At 31.5% G+C, this 17228-nt stretch overlaps 3 protein-coding genes across 3 annotated transcripts in view; 1 reads left to right on the forward strand and 2 right to left on the reverse strand.

The window, feature by feature from the left end:
* The window catches only part of LOC139487768 (A disintegrin and metalloproteinase with thrombospondin motifs 3-like), a 43003-nt gene extending 38530 nt beyond the window's left edge, over positions 1-4473 (forward strand). Inside the window, exons 22-23 of the mRNA XM_071272841.1 lie at positions 634-772; positions 3654-4473. Coding sequence (XP_071128942.1) covers positions 634-772; positions 3654-3769 — 255 coding nt within the window. The 3' untranslated portion in view covers positions 3770-4473. The remainder of the gene's footprint in view (positions 1-633; positions 773-3653) is intronic.
* The window catches only part of LOC139487774 (28 kDa heat- and acid-stable phosphoprotein-like), a 327843-nt gene that overhangs the window by 183606 nt on the left and 127009 nt on the right, over positions 1-17228 (reverse strand). The gene's annotated exons all lie outside the window — the stretch shown is intronic.
* The window catches only part of LOC139487773 (uncharacterized), a 37714-nt gene continuing 24844 nt past the window's right edge, over positions 4359-17228 (reverse strand). The window contains exons 2-4 of the mRNA XM_071272850.1: positions 11376-11480; positions 7434-7571; positions 4359-4778 (exon numbers count right to left, since the gene is read on the reverse strand). Of these exons, the coding sequence (XP_071128951.1) occupies positions 4468-4778; positions 7434-7571; positions 11376-11480 (554 nt within the window). The 3' untranslated portion in view covers positions 4359-4467. The remainder of the gene's footprint in view (positions 4779-7433; positions 7572-11375; positions 11481-17228) is intronic.

Consider the following 17228-nt stretch of genomic DNA (forward strand, 5'->3'; position numbering starts at 1 on the left):
TCGGTGTTAGTAGTACCGGATTATGGTTATATTCCAGTAAAAAAAACTTCATTTCTAAACAGTACTACTACGGGGGTGTTAGGCTACCAAAATGGGTCTCTTAGGGTCTGTTTCAATAGAGAAATATGATACTAAGGGAGCATTAAAAAATCATGATCAAAAGCAACACATATGAAACAGCAGTATCAACACACACTTCAAGTAATATATGAGACGAAAACGGTAAAACAAAACGGGAAGGGGAATAAGGTAACGTATTGTTTTCTAGCTACATAACAAAAAGTAGGACAATATATTAAAAAAAACCACTTAGTATATATATATTCTCCATTATACTTATTTAGAATAACTTAAAAACTTGTCGTAAAATAGTGTAACAAAAGGATAAAATTATATCAATGTCGTTTTATTAATGATATGTGATACCAATAACTTTCCTGTCTGTATCATAATCGTATCTATAATTATTTTAACAATCAAATATAAACAAATAGTCCGATGCTATTTTAAGTGTTTTTCACTTTTTCACAGAGAATGCATTCTTTCAATTTTTTAATTCTATTATTTAGTATGTCTTATTTATCTGTTCCTATCATACCGTTTTCTCATTTCTAAATTAAAGTATACTTTCAGTGTTCTAAAACCTGTGATAAAGGTGTTCAAAGACGACCTGTAATTTGTGGGGAACCAGAAAATACCAATGACGACTTTTTGTGCCTCGGTGATCCGCCATCAAGTATTCAGGCTTGTAAATTGGAAGCATGTCCATTAGGTACTATTTATAAGGATAAAATAAATAATCAAAAACAAAACTGAATAATATATATATAATATAATATAATATGATGTTGAATAGAAAATACTACTAGAATATTATCATTCCTGTGCGTATCATGCATCCGCTAAGTAGTAATCTCTCTTTTTTATTTGAAAGATTAAAATGATAAATTTTGTCTATACTTTTTAGGTTCCTAATCAGGCAATTGAAAAACAACACGGGCTACAATTTCCTTGTGTAAAAGTTAATGTTAAGGCAAATTTTGTTAACAGATGTTCAAATTTCGCAATCATTTCAGAAAAGACAAATGAACAACACAAACAACTCTGATCGAATGCACGAGTTCAAAAAGGATATGGATACCCGGTGTAACGACAGGGTCTCTTGACATCAATGCATAATCCGCCTAGCAAAATCACACTCAGTCTACATACGAAAAATCATGTACCAAGTCAGGAATATGACAGATGTTATCCATTCATTGTTTAGGCTTTTGATTTTGTCATTTCATTAGGGACTTTCCGTTTTGAATTTTCCTCGGAGATCAGTATTTTTGTGATTTTACTTTTCAGTCACATTGTCACGATCAGAAATAACACAAAGTCGGTATAATTGCAGTTCAGATGATTTTACTAGTAAACAAACGTGATGTTTACCGTAAAACTTCATTCATTCTGTTTTATAAATCTGCTTAATCAATTTTTTGGTGATAACCCTCAACATTTTTGACTTTTCGAATTTTTGAACATTGTCTCACGCGTTAAAGTGTTATACAAGCCTAAGCTGTACGCACATAAACCACTTTATTTGTCATAAATTAAATTATATAGTCTACAAAATTCAGTAAACATGTTACTGCTAAAGCAAAGTCATTACAAATTTCCAAGGAAAGAGATACCATATTCAGCTTATATGGTCAGTAGTATAACCTTATGTTGAACTACAGTCGGGTCAGGTACCTTAAAAAAAAGGCAACAGTAGTATACCGCTGTTCGAAATTCATAAAAAGATAAAGAAAAAACAAATCTGGGTTACAAACTAAAACTGAGGGAAACGCATCAAATATAAGAGAACTACGACACAACAGAAACACAACATTTAAATGTAACACACACAGAAACGAAATATAATATAACAATGGCCATTTTCCTGACTTGGTACAGGACATTTTAAGAAAAAAAATGATGGGTTGATCCTGGTTTTGTGGCATGCCAAAACTCCCGCTTGTATGACAATGTTAAATATAACATGAACATGACAACATTACATGACAGGACTACAATACAAATAAATGTAAAATGTAAAAAGAACATGTATGACAGAGAAACACACGAATAATAGCTAACAAAAAGTACCAGATTGGAAATTTGATACGCCAGACGTGCTTTTCGTCCAAACAAGACTAACCTGTAATTGTGTTGGCTGTTGTCCATCGTTTGTGGACTTTTGAATAAACCACCACAGCACCCTTAACCTTTTTAATGATGTTTCATAGTAAGCAATCGACTAGAATTAAGGCATTATTTATTATCAAGATATAAAAAGAAACGAGGGCCTATTTTTTATTCTATAATCCTAGTCATTATGGATTATTGTACAGCAATTGAAAAGGAGAAAAACCTACAATCATTTTAAGATCACAGACGTCATCTTGAAGAAAAAAGGAGTAAATTCCTAAATACACGAAAAAGTCACGACTATTGAAAAATTAACTGATTTTGGACATAACTACACATACAACATCACCAGCATAGTGTCGTGAAGTGTTAACGAAATTAATTGCTGCTTTATATTTTAAAAATTCTCATTTATTATACCCCCGCTTTGAAAAAAGGGGGGTATACTGTTTTACCTCTGTCTGTCCTTCCGTCAGTCCGTCAGTCCATCAGTCCATCAGTCCGTCAGTCTGTCAGTCCGTCCCATGAATATTTTTCGTCACATTTTTCTCAGGAACTACACTACCAGGATTTCTGAAATTTGGTTTCAGGCTTGATATAAGTCAGCTATACGGTATGATGCGTTTTCAGATTCATCACCCGACAACTTCCTGTTTACCGAACACTTGTATCATTTTTACACCTGATAGCCAAGTTGAAAATTTTTCGTCACATTTTTCTCAGGAACTGCACTACCTGATATAAGTCAGCTTTACCGTGTGATGCGTTTTCAGATTCATCACTCGACAACTTCTTGTTTACCGAACACTTGTTTTATTTTACACATGATAACCAAGTTGAAAATTTTTGTCACATTTTTCTCAGGAACTACAATAAACGGATTTCTGAAATTTGGTTTCAGGATTTATACAAGTCAGCTTTACCGTGAAATGCGTTTTCAGATTCATCACTCAACAACTTCCTGTTTACCGAACACTTGCATATTTTTACACTATTAAAATTATATACTTGCGGCGGGGGTATCATCAGTGAGCAGTAGCTCGCAGTTTCACTTGTTTTTATCGTATTTTTGTATTGATTATATATTTTGTATTGATTATATATTTTGTATTGATTTTGTGTCATTGAAGGATATCCCATATCAAGTGTTTTTTTTCTATTATTTATTTATTGAAGACCGTGCACTTTTACATCTAGAAAAGAAACTAACAAAAGACAAAACAAACACAAACACAAACACAAAGTAATGCAATTACAAAACACCAAAAGATACATACTAACTGTACCTGGTCCGTAACAAATCCAAAAAAATGGAGGTTAGTCGGGTGGCAGTCATTCTGTAGTTTGAACCCATATTTGTTTTATTCATACTATATGTTATCCTGCTTATTTCAATTACACCTTTCATAATGATCTGCCTGATAAATAGACAACATGTTCTTTAAATAGTAAACATGCTGATTTTTTTGTTTACACAGATGATGCAACATGTATCGACAAACGGTCCTTTTGTGGAAGAATGGCTTCTAGACGACGATGTGCCTATCGTGGATACAAAGATAGATGCTGTGCATCCTGCTCAAAATGGCATTAAACGCATTGATTAAACTGTATTATATTTTTGTTCTAAATTGGATTGCATATATTGTATAAATTGTGATTCTTATTCTGAATCAACGTTAAAATGAAGGATGACATAGTCTAAGTTTATATGTTCTTTTCTATAAAGTCCCATTTAATTAATATGCCCTGTTAAACGAAATGAATATTAGTTTGGAAAGCGCAAAGTTTTCCTAATTAGAATTTTACATATATATACGACAAAATATATCAAAAAACAAAAACACAGTTCTAACACTGTTTTTTTTTTGTAATTAAGTGCGCACAAGAGAGAGACAGAGAGAGGGGTAACTTCTTATTTTCCTTAGTTTATAAAAAAATCGCCGATATATTGTTTTATCAAGACCAAAAGCTACATATATTCGAATACATTGTCTGCTATTGAAGTCCGTTAATATAATTAAGATGTCCATTGGATTGTGTGCTGTTTGGTGTGTTTCAAAGAGATACACACAAAATCCTTTTACTACTCTGATAAACATTGTTACAATTTTAGAAAATTTGGGTACATCTATATGTTTGCATCAGATATGTATAAATCGATTAAGAATAAAACATTTTAATAAGTAAATAAATTTATTGTGATAGTTTTTTTCTGTGAGTAAAAAGTCTGTGATATAAAACAATGAAACCGTGCAAAAAGAAGACAAGATTAAAAAATAAAATGTTCTGCTACAATTCTTCATTGTCTTGTATATACGACATATATTCGATGCCTTGGTGATTTCGATGTTTTACATAGTATTGCGTTCCTGGTTTGCGAGCATTTTGTGGATCTTGTGCTTTATAAAGCCACACAAATGATGACGTAAAACACAGAAACACACAAATCCACGCTAATACAAAAGACCAACCAAAACTGTAAGTTCTGGATTCATTTATGATTTTTTGAAATGGTATTAAATAACCACTCAAAAGCTCTGATTTGCGTAGTATATGAGATTTTCCGTGAAATAAGGCGATTGATAGGGTCAACAACATACCTGAAAAATAAAACAAATCTTAATTCATTGTATATTAACCTAGCACTATTATATCAATACATTTTGTGGTCTGTCAGAAACTAGAATTAGTGCTTCGTTACAATATTATGAAGACTTTCAAGAATTCGTTGGTGTGGGTTTTTGTTAAAGTGTTTGTGTAATTGTATGAGAAAATATATACCTTTTTCTTGTTTCGTACTATTCAAATTGGTAAACCATTCAAAATGTTATTGAAATAAGTTTTTCAAGCGTTTTCAGAAATAATTTGTCACAATGTTTTGTATAGCTTTTAATTATAAGTAGATACTAAGGATATATACTTTAACACATATTTGAGCAGCCAAACTGTTTTATGCAGTTACAGACCATACATGTACAAAGCCTAGTTTCCAAAGTTGATAATGTGTTTTCGTAGAATTTTATATACGAACTTTAACGTTGTCCGCTTCAAATTCATATTTGTAGATTTTTCCAACGCTTTTTCATTTGATAGGGTCAGAGTTTTAATATTTTACTTATTTTGAGACATTAAATTGTCTGAAAAATAAGTTATACTAGTGTTCTACTCGAAATCTTCGAATTTAATTAAACACTGTGGATCATTATACGCAATTAGTTGAATATAACGACAGTCAATCAGACAACCAGCCATTAACAAAGTATTAACAAAACATATCAGTTAGCGTATTAGCTATAAATAAAGGCAACAGTAGTATACCGCTGTTCAAACTCATAAATCCGAGGACAAAAAACAAAATCGGGGTAACAAACTAAAACTGAGGGAAACGCATAAATATAAGAGGAGAACAACGACACAACACTACAATGTAACTAACACACACAGAAACGGACCAAACATCAGACAAAATCCCACGAGAAAAACAAATATAACATCAAAACCAAATACATGAATTTGGGATAGACAAGTACCGTGACACGTCTTATCGCAATGTCAATTTACACTAAAAAATAAGAGAAAACAAACGACGCAACTTTAAATTGTAACACACACAGAAACGAACTATAATATAACAATGGCCATATTCCTGACTTGGTACAGGACATTTTTAAAGGAAAAAATGGTGGGTTGAACCTGGTTTTGTGGCATGCCAAACCTCGCACTTTAATGGCAATGTTAAATATAACATAGAAATGACAACATAATATTATAGGACTACAATACAAATAAATAGGAAAACGTATTAGACAAAGAAACACATGATTAATGAATAACAAAAAGCATCAGGTTTAAAATTTAATACGCCAAAAACGCGCCTCGTCCACACAATACTCACCAGTGACGCCCAGATATAAAAGATCGAAAGCGAAAAATAGTACAAAGTTGTACAGCACTGAAGATCAAAAGTTGAAAAAGGTTGTGTCAAATACGGCTAAGTTTTTATGCTTGGGATAAGAACATCCTTGTTATTTAGAACAATTGATGCTATTGCAAACAGTAAATTTTATCAAATGAATATAACAGATATACATAATGAAACTGAAGTATTAACTCATTACATAAAACAAACACGAATACATAATGAATGACCAACACAGAATAGACACACCCGACTCAGTCCAGGCCTCAACGCAAAATTTTGAAAATGACTTCACATACGATGGTGAAAAGGCATTAAAAATTACGTCACATACGATGGTGAAAAGGCATTAAAAATTAAGTCACATTTGAATATATGAAATTTCTGAAACAGCAGAGAAATTACGTCACATATGACAAACTATATCTCAAAAGTAATACACTATAAAACCTGGTTAAATCAAACAAAAAGATATGTAAACGCCATACGACTGGTCATTCGGTTGTGTTTTGTGGGGATTTTTTTTGTTTTTTTGTCTTTTTGTTTTGCCATGGCATTGTCAGTTTGTTTTCGACTTTTTAGTTTGGATATCATTTTGGTGCTCTCGTCATTCTTTCATAACATTGGTTTATAAACTTCTCTTTTTGAAAACTAAAACATTATGAAGAAAAATGTTCTAATTCCTTATGATGGAGTTGACTGTAGACGCATTTGATCTTTTCTGTTAAGTTTTCTTTTATTCATAAAGCTCTAAACATTTCTACGTTTTTATACAAACATGGCTTAGGTTTAAGCGTTCCTGATGAAGGTAAATCCAGAAAATCGAAAAGGTCAAGTGTTATTTTTCTAATTTTACAAGAATTAGACAGCCGTGTTTTTATTATGCATCGTAGTTTTAGAATTCGCATCTGAATGCTTGACCGAACATATTTGATCTTAGTATTCATTCATAGCCCTAATTGCATTCATCAACAACCCAAATATTGCCGACCATTTGATTGCCTGTGGAATTCTATATTTGGACGCTTGGTCATACAACTTTCCATGTTGTTTATTGTTTACAGTGCCTAGGTCCGTGGTTAAAACAAAACAAAACCTGCAAATCTATATTTTTAAGTGGACAATCGGGAAGTTTGATGTAGGTGTAAGAAATTACATGACTGTGTAGTTTGATATTTTAAGAAAACATGTACGGTGAAATCGTTCATATTGAAGGATCCCAAACCCTTAAAATTTAATTCGTTATTATTTTTTCTTTAGAAGCAGTTGTCATGGATTATATCAATCACTATTGCAACCAGTCTGCTTAGTAAAGTTAAGATAACATTGAACATACCTGCAGTCAGAGAACAAATTGAAGCCCATACAAACATTTTCAAATTTTTGCCTAAAAGTCCATATCCTCCCAACACTAATCCAACTACCATCGATATCATACATAATAAGGCAAAGGCACATGCTGCTCGCTCTAAATCTAAAACAAAAAACATCATACATAATAAGGCAAAGGCACATGCTGCTCGCTCTAAATCTAAAACAGAAGCCAGATATAACTCATTAATAAGGCAAAGGCACATGCTGCTCGCTTTAAATCTAAAACAGAAAACATGGGCCAAATATAACTCATTAATAAGGCAAAGGCACATGCTGCTCGCTCTAAATCTAAAACAGAAGCCAGATATAACTCATTAATAAGGCAAAGGCACATGCTGCTCGCTCTAAATCTAAAACAGAAGCCAGATATAAGTCATTAATAAGGCAAAGGCACATGCTGCTCGCTCTAAATCTAATACAGAACACATGGGCCAAATATAACTCATTAATAAGGCAAAGGCACATGCTGCTCGCTCTAAATCTAAAACAGAAGCTAGATATAACTCATTAATAAGGCAAAGGCACATGCTGCTCGCTCTAAATCTAAAACAGAAAACATGGGCCAAATATAACTCATTAATAAGGCAAAGGCACATGTTGCTCGCTCTAAATCTAAAACAGAAACCAAATATAACTCATTAATAAGGCAAAGGCACATGCTGCTCGCTCTAAATCTAAAACAGAAAACATGGGCCAAATATAACTCATTAATAAGGCAAAGGCACATGCTGCTCGCTCTAAATCTAAAACAGAAAACATCAGCCAAATATAACTCATCAATAAAACTATCATGTGTTTGTTTATGATTTATAAAACAAATAAGGTTGTAAACCTAAAGACAGAGAAAATACTAGGTTTATCTTAGATTATTCTTGATATTTAAGATATCATATATATAGCAATGAAGAAAATGGAGCAACAACGAACGATCGCTTGTGAACCGCTGCACTTAACATGATGTCATGACCAACTAAAACATGTAAAACAATACATCTACGTGTTACATCGATTATACTGATCATGAGTTGTTGACCTATAACGAACTGAGAAACTTGGAGTTTTGACAATGAAAAATGTGTCAAATTTTTTAGACTATTTGTTATAGAGCTAAGTGACGTCGAATTAAAAAAAATATGTGAGTGTCATATGTAAATTTGACATGGCCAGTAATAAAGAAATTTTAGACAATACACTATTGATCGACGCATTTTATATTATTTAATCCGTTGTAAAGACATTTAAGCATGACAATTAGACCAAGGATAACTGATGTGTCAGACAGAACATAAAGAATGAGGCATCTATACCAGGATACTATTTAGATATTGTATCATCTGAATTATAACACAATTACTGTCTTTGATTAAAGTATGTGTTTGGTTGTATTGACTTTTGGAAAGTTGATGTTCAACCTACATGTTTTATATTAGAAGTTTATAATTGTTTTGTGTAATGTAGAAACATATAAATGAGAAAGACGAAACACCCGAGGATCACTGACAACTTGAAATCGAATAACAATCAACAGTCCAGAAAACATTAAACAGAAACTGAGATTGAGTAACTAAAAACCCTCGTGTGATCTGAGGGAGGGAAGAAGTATATAAAAATCCTCGTGTGATCTGAGGGAGGGGAGAAGTATATGCATAGTAGCTCGATGTTTAACTTTGAATTTTTGAAATACTAAGGCTTTTCTACCTCAGAAATAGATTACCTTAGCTGTATTTGGCAACACTTTTAGGAATTTTTGGTCCTCAATGCTCTTCAACTTCGTTCTTTTTTCGCCTTTTTAACATTTTTTTATTCGAGCGTCACTGATGAGTCCTTTGTAAACGAAACAAACGTCTGGCGTCAATATAAAATTATAATCCTGGTATCTATGATGAGTTTATTCGACCTATGAGCTTCAAAGTAACACATGCAGATGTGGTGGCGTTCATGAATGTGTCGTATGAATTATAATCTGTCTTATATTTTAGGTTGTTGATGAATAATGCCTTCTTATATTAGAATGAACATATTGGATGGAGAGTTGTCTCATTAACACTCATACCACATCTTCTTATATCTATGTTGATATCAAATAGTTAGTTTAATAATATTGAGATTTATTTATATTTTTTTTCTTACAACTGGTAAATGTCTGGATGTTGTGACGTATGAATACAAAAGGTTCATGAAACCAGCTGTAAGTACCAAGAGGGCATTCAAAGCTCACAAAAACGAAATCTTTGACATTTTCATTCATTCATTTATGTCACAAGAATTAAGGACGGAATTGTGGATATGCAATTTTGACATATCATCTGTGACACAGATATTCCACTGTCTGCCATCTCATGGTGGCGTCGTCAGAACTTTCAAATGGATAATATCAACTTCTTAAATTTGGTTCAATAGCTTCATTGTGAGCAGCAACAACAGCATATCAATAAAATCATGATAGACAATTGGATGCTCTGCAATATCATCTAATGTCTATCATGATTTTATTGACATGGTGTTTATTTACGCATAAAGATCTTTAACCCATAAGCAAGCGATGCTACAATGTTGCTTCATAAATTTTCAAATCCGGTCTTTAAAGCGACCCTCATTGTCAATTTCTAGATCAGACATTATATATGACAAATTTAAGTTATATAATGTGTGGTATACTTTATCTTATTTGAAGGGATAAACGCGTTCAACATCAGATTTTTTAGTGATAGGACATCACTTACATGGTTGAAAGTAACATTAAAGGATAATTCTAGCTTATTCGAATTATCGTAAAAAGCTTCTGTATGAAGTCTGCCTCATATAAAAAAAAAAAAAAAGGACCAACTGTGGAATATGATGAGTACAACTGGTTCCCACAGGTATGAAGATTTTACTCCAAACGTTACAAACTATGGTCAAGCATACAGTTTAAAGGTAAAATAGAAAAATTTGGAAGGTAAATTCAAAACATAAGTCCTTTTCTTGGCTTGGTACAGATATTTCCTGATGTAAAAAATGCGGATTTAACCTGGTTTTATGACAGTCGCATAAAATGCCAACGTATTGTCACAATTTGTGAGCAAAACGAAGAGACATGATAAGTAAAGATGTCATAAGTTGGGGTAGAGCAGTCAATATTGTGTTATAATCGTTATCACTATAAAAACAAACAGGAATGTCACCAAAGTTAGGCATCTTCATCAGTTCAGTATAAGAAAAAAACATTTTGAATCACAGAGGTTTGTTGCAAAGTATTATAACCTTCCCTAAACGAGATAATATTTCAGCGATGGACATTCTTTGAAATGAAAAAAAGTCTAACTTATACTTTTACAGTCTTTATGTTTGGGATTTAGAATATTAGTTTAAAGAACAGAGAGGTGAAATGTGTTATGCTATTGCAATAGGAAAGAGACTTAGATTGTATGTACTCTTACAGCAAAAGTTTCAGTAAACGTACTTTTATTAGCATGAATAAATTCTCCACGACAGATATACAACTTTGTTAACACTTTTGTGGATAAGAGCAACGTAATGATTGTCGCAAAGGGGATATTAAAGTGTTAAACATTCTTAGCTGAGTACAAAAAGTATCAGATTAGTATACTTTTATTGGCGGGAATGTAAGTACAAATATGTATGTTATTTAGTTTTTATTATCCCCATTCGGATATTGGTGGGTTTCGGTCATTAATGTTTTGTTTAAGTTACAAATCAACTCGTCTGGAAATAAGTTAATGATGACTAAATGCAAGGTGGCGTTTTTTAAGTTGGTAAACATGATATTTTATCTTACAAATTTAGAATGAGGGAAAACCTTCTGAAGTATAAGAATTCATCTAATATCATTTCTATTGGTGTGTGTGTGTGTTTGGAGATAGCGAGATAGTGTGTTTATCTACTGTGATAGTTAATATCTTACGAGCTACATTTCTGGAATGTTGTGAAAATGGTATGTCTCTTCCGCTAAGATATTCACACTGACTCGTTCTCATTTCTGTAATGGACAAACGTAGGCGGACTCCGGCTGAAAAAAAAAGAATAAATATTAGTTTATCATAGTTATCATAACCATGCCGTCTAACGGGGGTGGGAGTATATTATAAATATGTACTTCTCAACAATTCTAGTCAAATAATTACGAAACAAACAACCACTTGGAATTGAATTTTCTATACTAGTCATAGCATCTGTTTACAAACTTTAGAAATTTAGAAATATTTATATAATAAATTTATTAATCAATTTCATCTCTATCAAGTAAGGTAAACATTCAAACTGAAGATGGAAATACTTAAACTTTTTAACTCTTTTTCATTTCGGATTTCGCCATTGCCGATTTTAGAATTAATCAAAATTAATATTAGAAGTTAATACACTGCCATTCAAACTACTTTAGAGCTTGATTACATTATGAGTTGTGGGACATGCTTTTAATATCTCTAAATATAGATATAGATAATAGAAAATGAAATGGTGAAATGTGAGTTTACTTGACGACTGTCTGTGTATCAATCTAATTAAGATTAAATCCTTGAATTGCTCACGTTCTGATATGTCGCTTATCTTTCAAATTGCTCAGTGTATATATATATATATATCGTAGAAGTATAAAAAAAAACTTTTTACATTAAAAAAATGAATTTGCAGTAGATGTGAAGTATTCAATAAACTCTGTAAAAGTAATGGATGTATGTATGAAAAACACTCTATTTCGTTAAAACTATATTTCTTTCTTTTTCGGATTAAATTGTCTGGTCAGGCAAATGGAAATGATGAAAAATACGACATTTTAATATCTCATGGGATTTCATTATTTATAGTTGTGTAAATAACTAAGGTCTTAAGATGAACGTCTAATATTTACTAATAACAGATTGGGATGTGTGTAATGGACAAGTTTGTCTACTTTTTGACAGGAACGTTAATAAATATAACGAAATGTATTGTTTCCTTTATAAATGAATATAGTTAAAAAAAAAAAAAAAAAAAAAAAAAAAAAAAAAAAAAAAACCTCATGGAAAGCGTCAATGAGACATCAATCAAAAGCTTTACAAAAAAAATTATTTGTTCACGTGCATATCATCAAATCCCGATCTTCTGCAAGATTTTTGCCGCTGTTGAATCCATTCATAGTTTAGATTTTTGAATGGACACTTATCATTATTCCGAAAGGAAGAGATAAGAATGTTTATCCGACTCCTGAAATGGTAAAAATAATACAATGCTTCAACAGGATATAATAACTCCTACACTTTAGTACAAAAAATGCTCATAGGATGACATTTTGATGTGAAGAACATGTTAGAATTGATTTTGTCTTCAAGACTATCAAGATAAAATCAGTCATGCAGGCATGCCATTTTACCTTGCTAATCTGGTAAGACTCCCAAAAAGATATATTTTTGGAAGGGTTTTCCACGGTTTTGTATAAAAAAAAATGATCGTCCATAATCCAAGCTAAATTTTGTATACCAGACTAAAATTTCGGTTACATAAGATTCACCAGGGGCGCTTAATTAAAAAAAACAATGACAAATCGAACTTGAATAGCATTGAAAGCCAAATATTAAAAAGAGCCAAACCGTTTTTAGTCATGAAGCAAAAATGAAAGACAAAATCAAACAAAAAAGACATTGGCATTGGAAAGCACAATATCTACACAAAGCTATTTGATACGATGGTTTGGTCAGTCATAAATTATGTCTCGTCTATTTGGGGCACGAGAGATTTCTCGTGCATCACTGCAGTACAGAATCGCGCCATGCGTTTCTACATGGGTGTGGGTAAATATACCCCAAACGATGCTGTGTCAGGTGACATGGACTGGAAACCACCATGTGTTAAACAGTGGATAAATATTTTTAGACACTGGTCCAAATGTACAAAAATGGACAAAAATAGAATTAATTATAAAGTTTTTAAATGGTCAGTGATGAAAGGTAGTTGTAAATTAAAAAATTGGTGCTACAAAGTTGTGGAGATGTTGAAATCTTTTGATTTTGAAAGATATTGTAAAATAAATGAAAACTTTCTTGATAGTTATAGTATATCTCAGTTAGAAGAGAAAATGTTTGATAAATATAAAAAAGACTGGTGTACAAGAATTTTTTCATATAGTACCGGTTGTAAATTGAGAACATATAAACTTTTTAAACATACTTATAACACTGAGCAATATTTGCTACAGAAAATGCCACAGCGCCATCGTAGTGCTTTTTCAAAGTTTAGATGTGGTGTAGCACCATTAAAAATTGAAACTGGTCGATATGAAAGAAAAAATCTAAACGAAAGAGTCTGTTTTAACTGTAATATTTTAGAGGATGAAAAACATGTACTTTTAAATTGTCCCTTGTATGAGGATCTAAGACATGCACTTTTTATTGATATATTGTGTCATAATGATATGTTTTTAAACTTGTCTGATGAAGAAAAATTTATATATATGTTTAAAAATACCAATATTTGTAATATTGTTGCCAAAACCTGCAATAACATTTTAACAAGGAGAAGCAGTATTTTATATCATTAACTACTGTATTTGTAGTATTTTATAAAACGAATAAGTATTATTTGTATTTTAATAGTCTCTCATAATTCTTTTAAGAATGGCACATACATGTATTTAATTGTTTTAACTATGTTTACTGTATAATTAATTTTATAATTGTATCTTGTTTTAATCATGTTGTATGTGGTGAGACTTTAATAAACTATTGAATATGAATATGAATCCATTCATAGTTTAGATTTTTGAATGGACAGTTATCATTATTCCGAAAGGAAGAGATAAGAATGTTTATCCGACTCCTGAAATGGTAAAAATAATACAATGCTTCAACAGGATATAATAACTTCTACACTTTAGTACAAAAAATGCTCATAGGATGACACTTTGATGTGATGAACATGTTAGAATTGATTTTGTCTTCAAGACTATCAAGATAAAATCAGTCATGCAGGCGTGCCATTTTACCTTGCTAATCTGGTAAGACTCCCAAAAAGATATATTTTTGGAAGGGTTTTCGACGGTTTTGTATAAAAAAAAATGATCGTCCATAATCCAAGCTAAATTTTGTATACCAGACTAAAATTTCGGTTACATAAGATTCACCAGGTTAATTAAAAAAAAACCAATGACAAATCGAACTTGAATAGCATTGAAAGCCAAATATTAAAAAGAGCCAAACCGTTTTTAGTCATGAAGCAAAAATGAAAGACAAAATCAAACAAAAAAGACATTGGCATTGGAAAGGTTTTATTTGGTAGATTTTAATTAGTTTTTGATTTTCAAATCCTTCTTCTTCTTTTGTTAAACAGGACTTTTTCTCCGGATATCGAATTAAAAAAATCTCCACCCACATTCGCTTAACTTTAAATGTAATACAAACGCTGTGATTGCCTTAAAAGATTAATACCAATTCTCCAAATTCAATTAGAATGATGGAAGCTGTTGTAATGTATGATGAGTTCATGGCACGAATAAGCATGCCATATCGTTTCATCTTCGCTTGCTTATATCGACTTTTAAACTTCATTCACCAAAAGTTGCTTAGACGTTTGAAAGGCGACTAAATGCAGTAGCGAAAGTACTCGAACGGAATAAAGTGTGTTTAATTTGTGATAAATGAAGGAGATGGCTTAATAACCTGGTGTTTGTAATAAATATCTTCAAACTAACATAACGAGGTGTGTTACAATTTAAAGAAAACAGTGAATAAGAAAAGAATATATTGATGTAGACACGAAATATACCAGCAAATAAGTCTATATTGATAAGTTCTAATTCGTCTTTTCACAGATTTTCTATTTAACAACTATTTAGCATGCGAATGTTTCTCTAAATCAACCAAGATATCATTCTAGATCAGGAAAAATAATAAAGCATTTGGAATGTATTATACATGATTGATTCGGCTGTCAGCTATCACAAAATGTATCTGAATATTACTAAGACTGTCAAAGAGGATCGGAGGCATGACACTATTTGTCATAAACTATAGAAGCATATAAAATTATTTTTAATACAGTAACTATTTTGGTGGTTATTGATACTAGCTGGAATAAATTATAAACCCACGCTGAGCTAAAAAAAAAAAAAGACAGATTTCGTATTTATGTACGGCCAATAAAGAATAAATTTCCTAAAAAAAAACACAGTTGAATTAATCTCCTAGAAATGCAGTTATTTTCAGAAATCGTTAATACAACATGTACAAGTATGACTGAATCATAGTTTCTATAATCTTGAGTTTTGGGAAATCTCTAGGGTATTTGGTCGAAAGATTTGATGAATTATAAGAAAACAGATGACGGTAATTATAGCCCACATACAAACACCGCATACAGTCAATCAATGTAAGTCAACAATTCTATAAATACTGTATTTTTGTTTGTTCGTAATAAATGGTAAAATCAAATAAATAATAAGCACTATTTCTACCATTCAATTGAAAAAATATATTTATGAAATTTTACCGGTTTAACAAAATGAATACCAAAAGACATAAAAAAAAAAAAGAGAGCCGAACGATACCAAACTCAAATGTCCAAAATAAACTGAAAACGCCACGGCTAAATAAGAAAAAGACAAACAGATAAACAATAGTACATAAAACATAACATAGAAAACTAGACTGAGCAACACAAACCCCACACCTAAAACTGGGGCAAATATTACAAAAACTTCTGTTGCATTATAGCTTAGAAAATAACTGTAATTGTATCTTATTGTGTCGAGAAAAATTTCAAACTGCAATTGGAACCGATTGAGAAGTGTGATCGTTTACTGATAAAAGAAGTCTAAGCAATTGTCAAATTACAAAAACAAAAAATACCAAAAAAACATATGGTGATTGTTTACTTTTTGTTTTTCGCTTTTTTTCATCGTTCCTGTATCTTATTGTCTTGATTGTTTGTTTTAATTGTTCTTGTTTCATTTTTTTAAAGTATTATCTAAAAGTCAAGGTCATTAGTTATTCTCTGTTAATATGACGTATATTTACGAGGTTCATTAGTCGCACTGGGTAGTATTTATCGACTTTTTTCAGTGCTGTTCTGAAAATTACTATAGATATTACATTTGGATGCATTTCAATAATAAATCAAAATAGATAATTACAGCGTCTGCTTCATCACCTCATCATGTTAATGAAAACTTTATTTTAACATCATTAATGATTTAACTCTTCATCATTTTCATTTCCGCAGCGAACTGTTTTTAAGCATGTAAATGTTTGCATATCATGTCGCTTGCTGTGATAAATGTCTGGAGGCATTTAAAAATACCCATATGTAATATTAATATGACTATGTCATAAGTTATAACGATGTCTCATGACATTAGTAATAATTGTTATATTTCCTCTAGAGAGTTACAGTAACTAGCATTCATCTTACGTCATTCACGTCAGCCATGTAAATATGTTCGTGTAGACAATAAATCTTCAACTGCCTTTAAATACGAATATTCTGTACTTCCTGTGTGGCTATGAGAAATCTGGTGTCGATATTGTAGAGATTATAAAGCAGTAGTACGTGGAAATAATAAGGTGGTATCTATAGATGAAAATGGTTCGTAACAACACAATGATCACCAGCACCAACTTGTCGAAAGTGGAAGGAACACAAATTGCCAGGCTAAACTATTTCTCATGCTACATAAACATTCTACTTATGTATCTAAATGATATATTGTTTAAGTAGACCAACACAAGATTAATGAATTGTACTGGGAAACTATCTTGATGATTACCAGTAGCTTAAACAAAGAAAT

Source organism: Mytilus edulis, chromosome 9, assembly GCF_963676685.1.
Source record: "Mytilus edulis chromosome 9, xbMytEdul2.2, whole genome shotgun sequence".
NCBI classification, from domain to species: domain Eukaryota; kingdom Metazoa; phylum Mollusca; class Bivalvia; order Mytilida; family Mytilidae; genus Mytilus; species Mytilus edulis.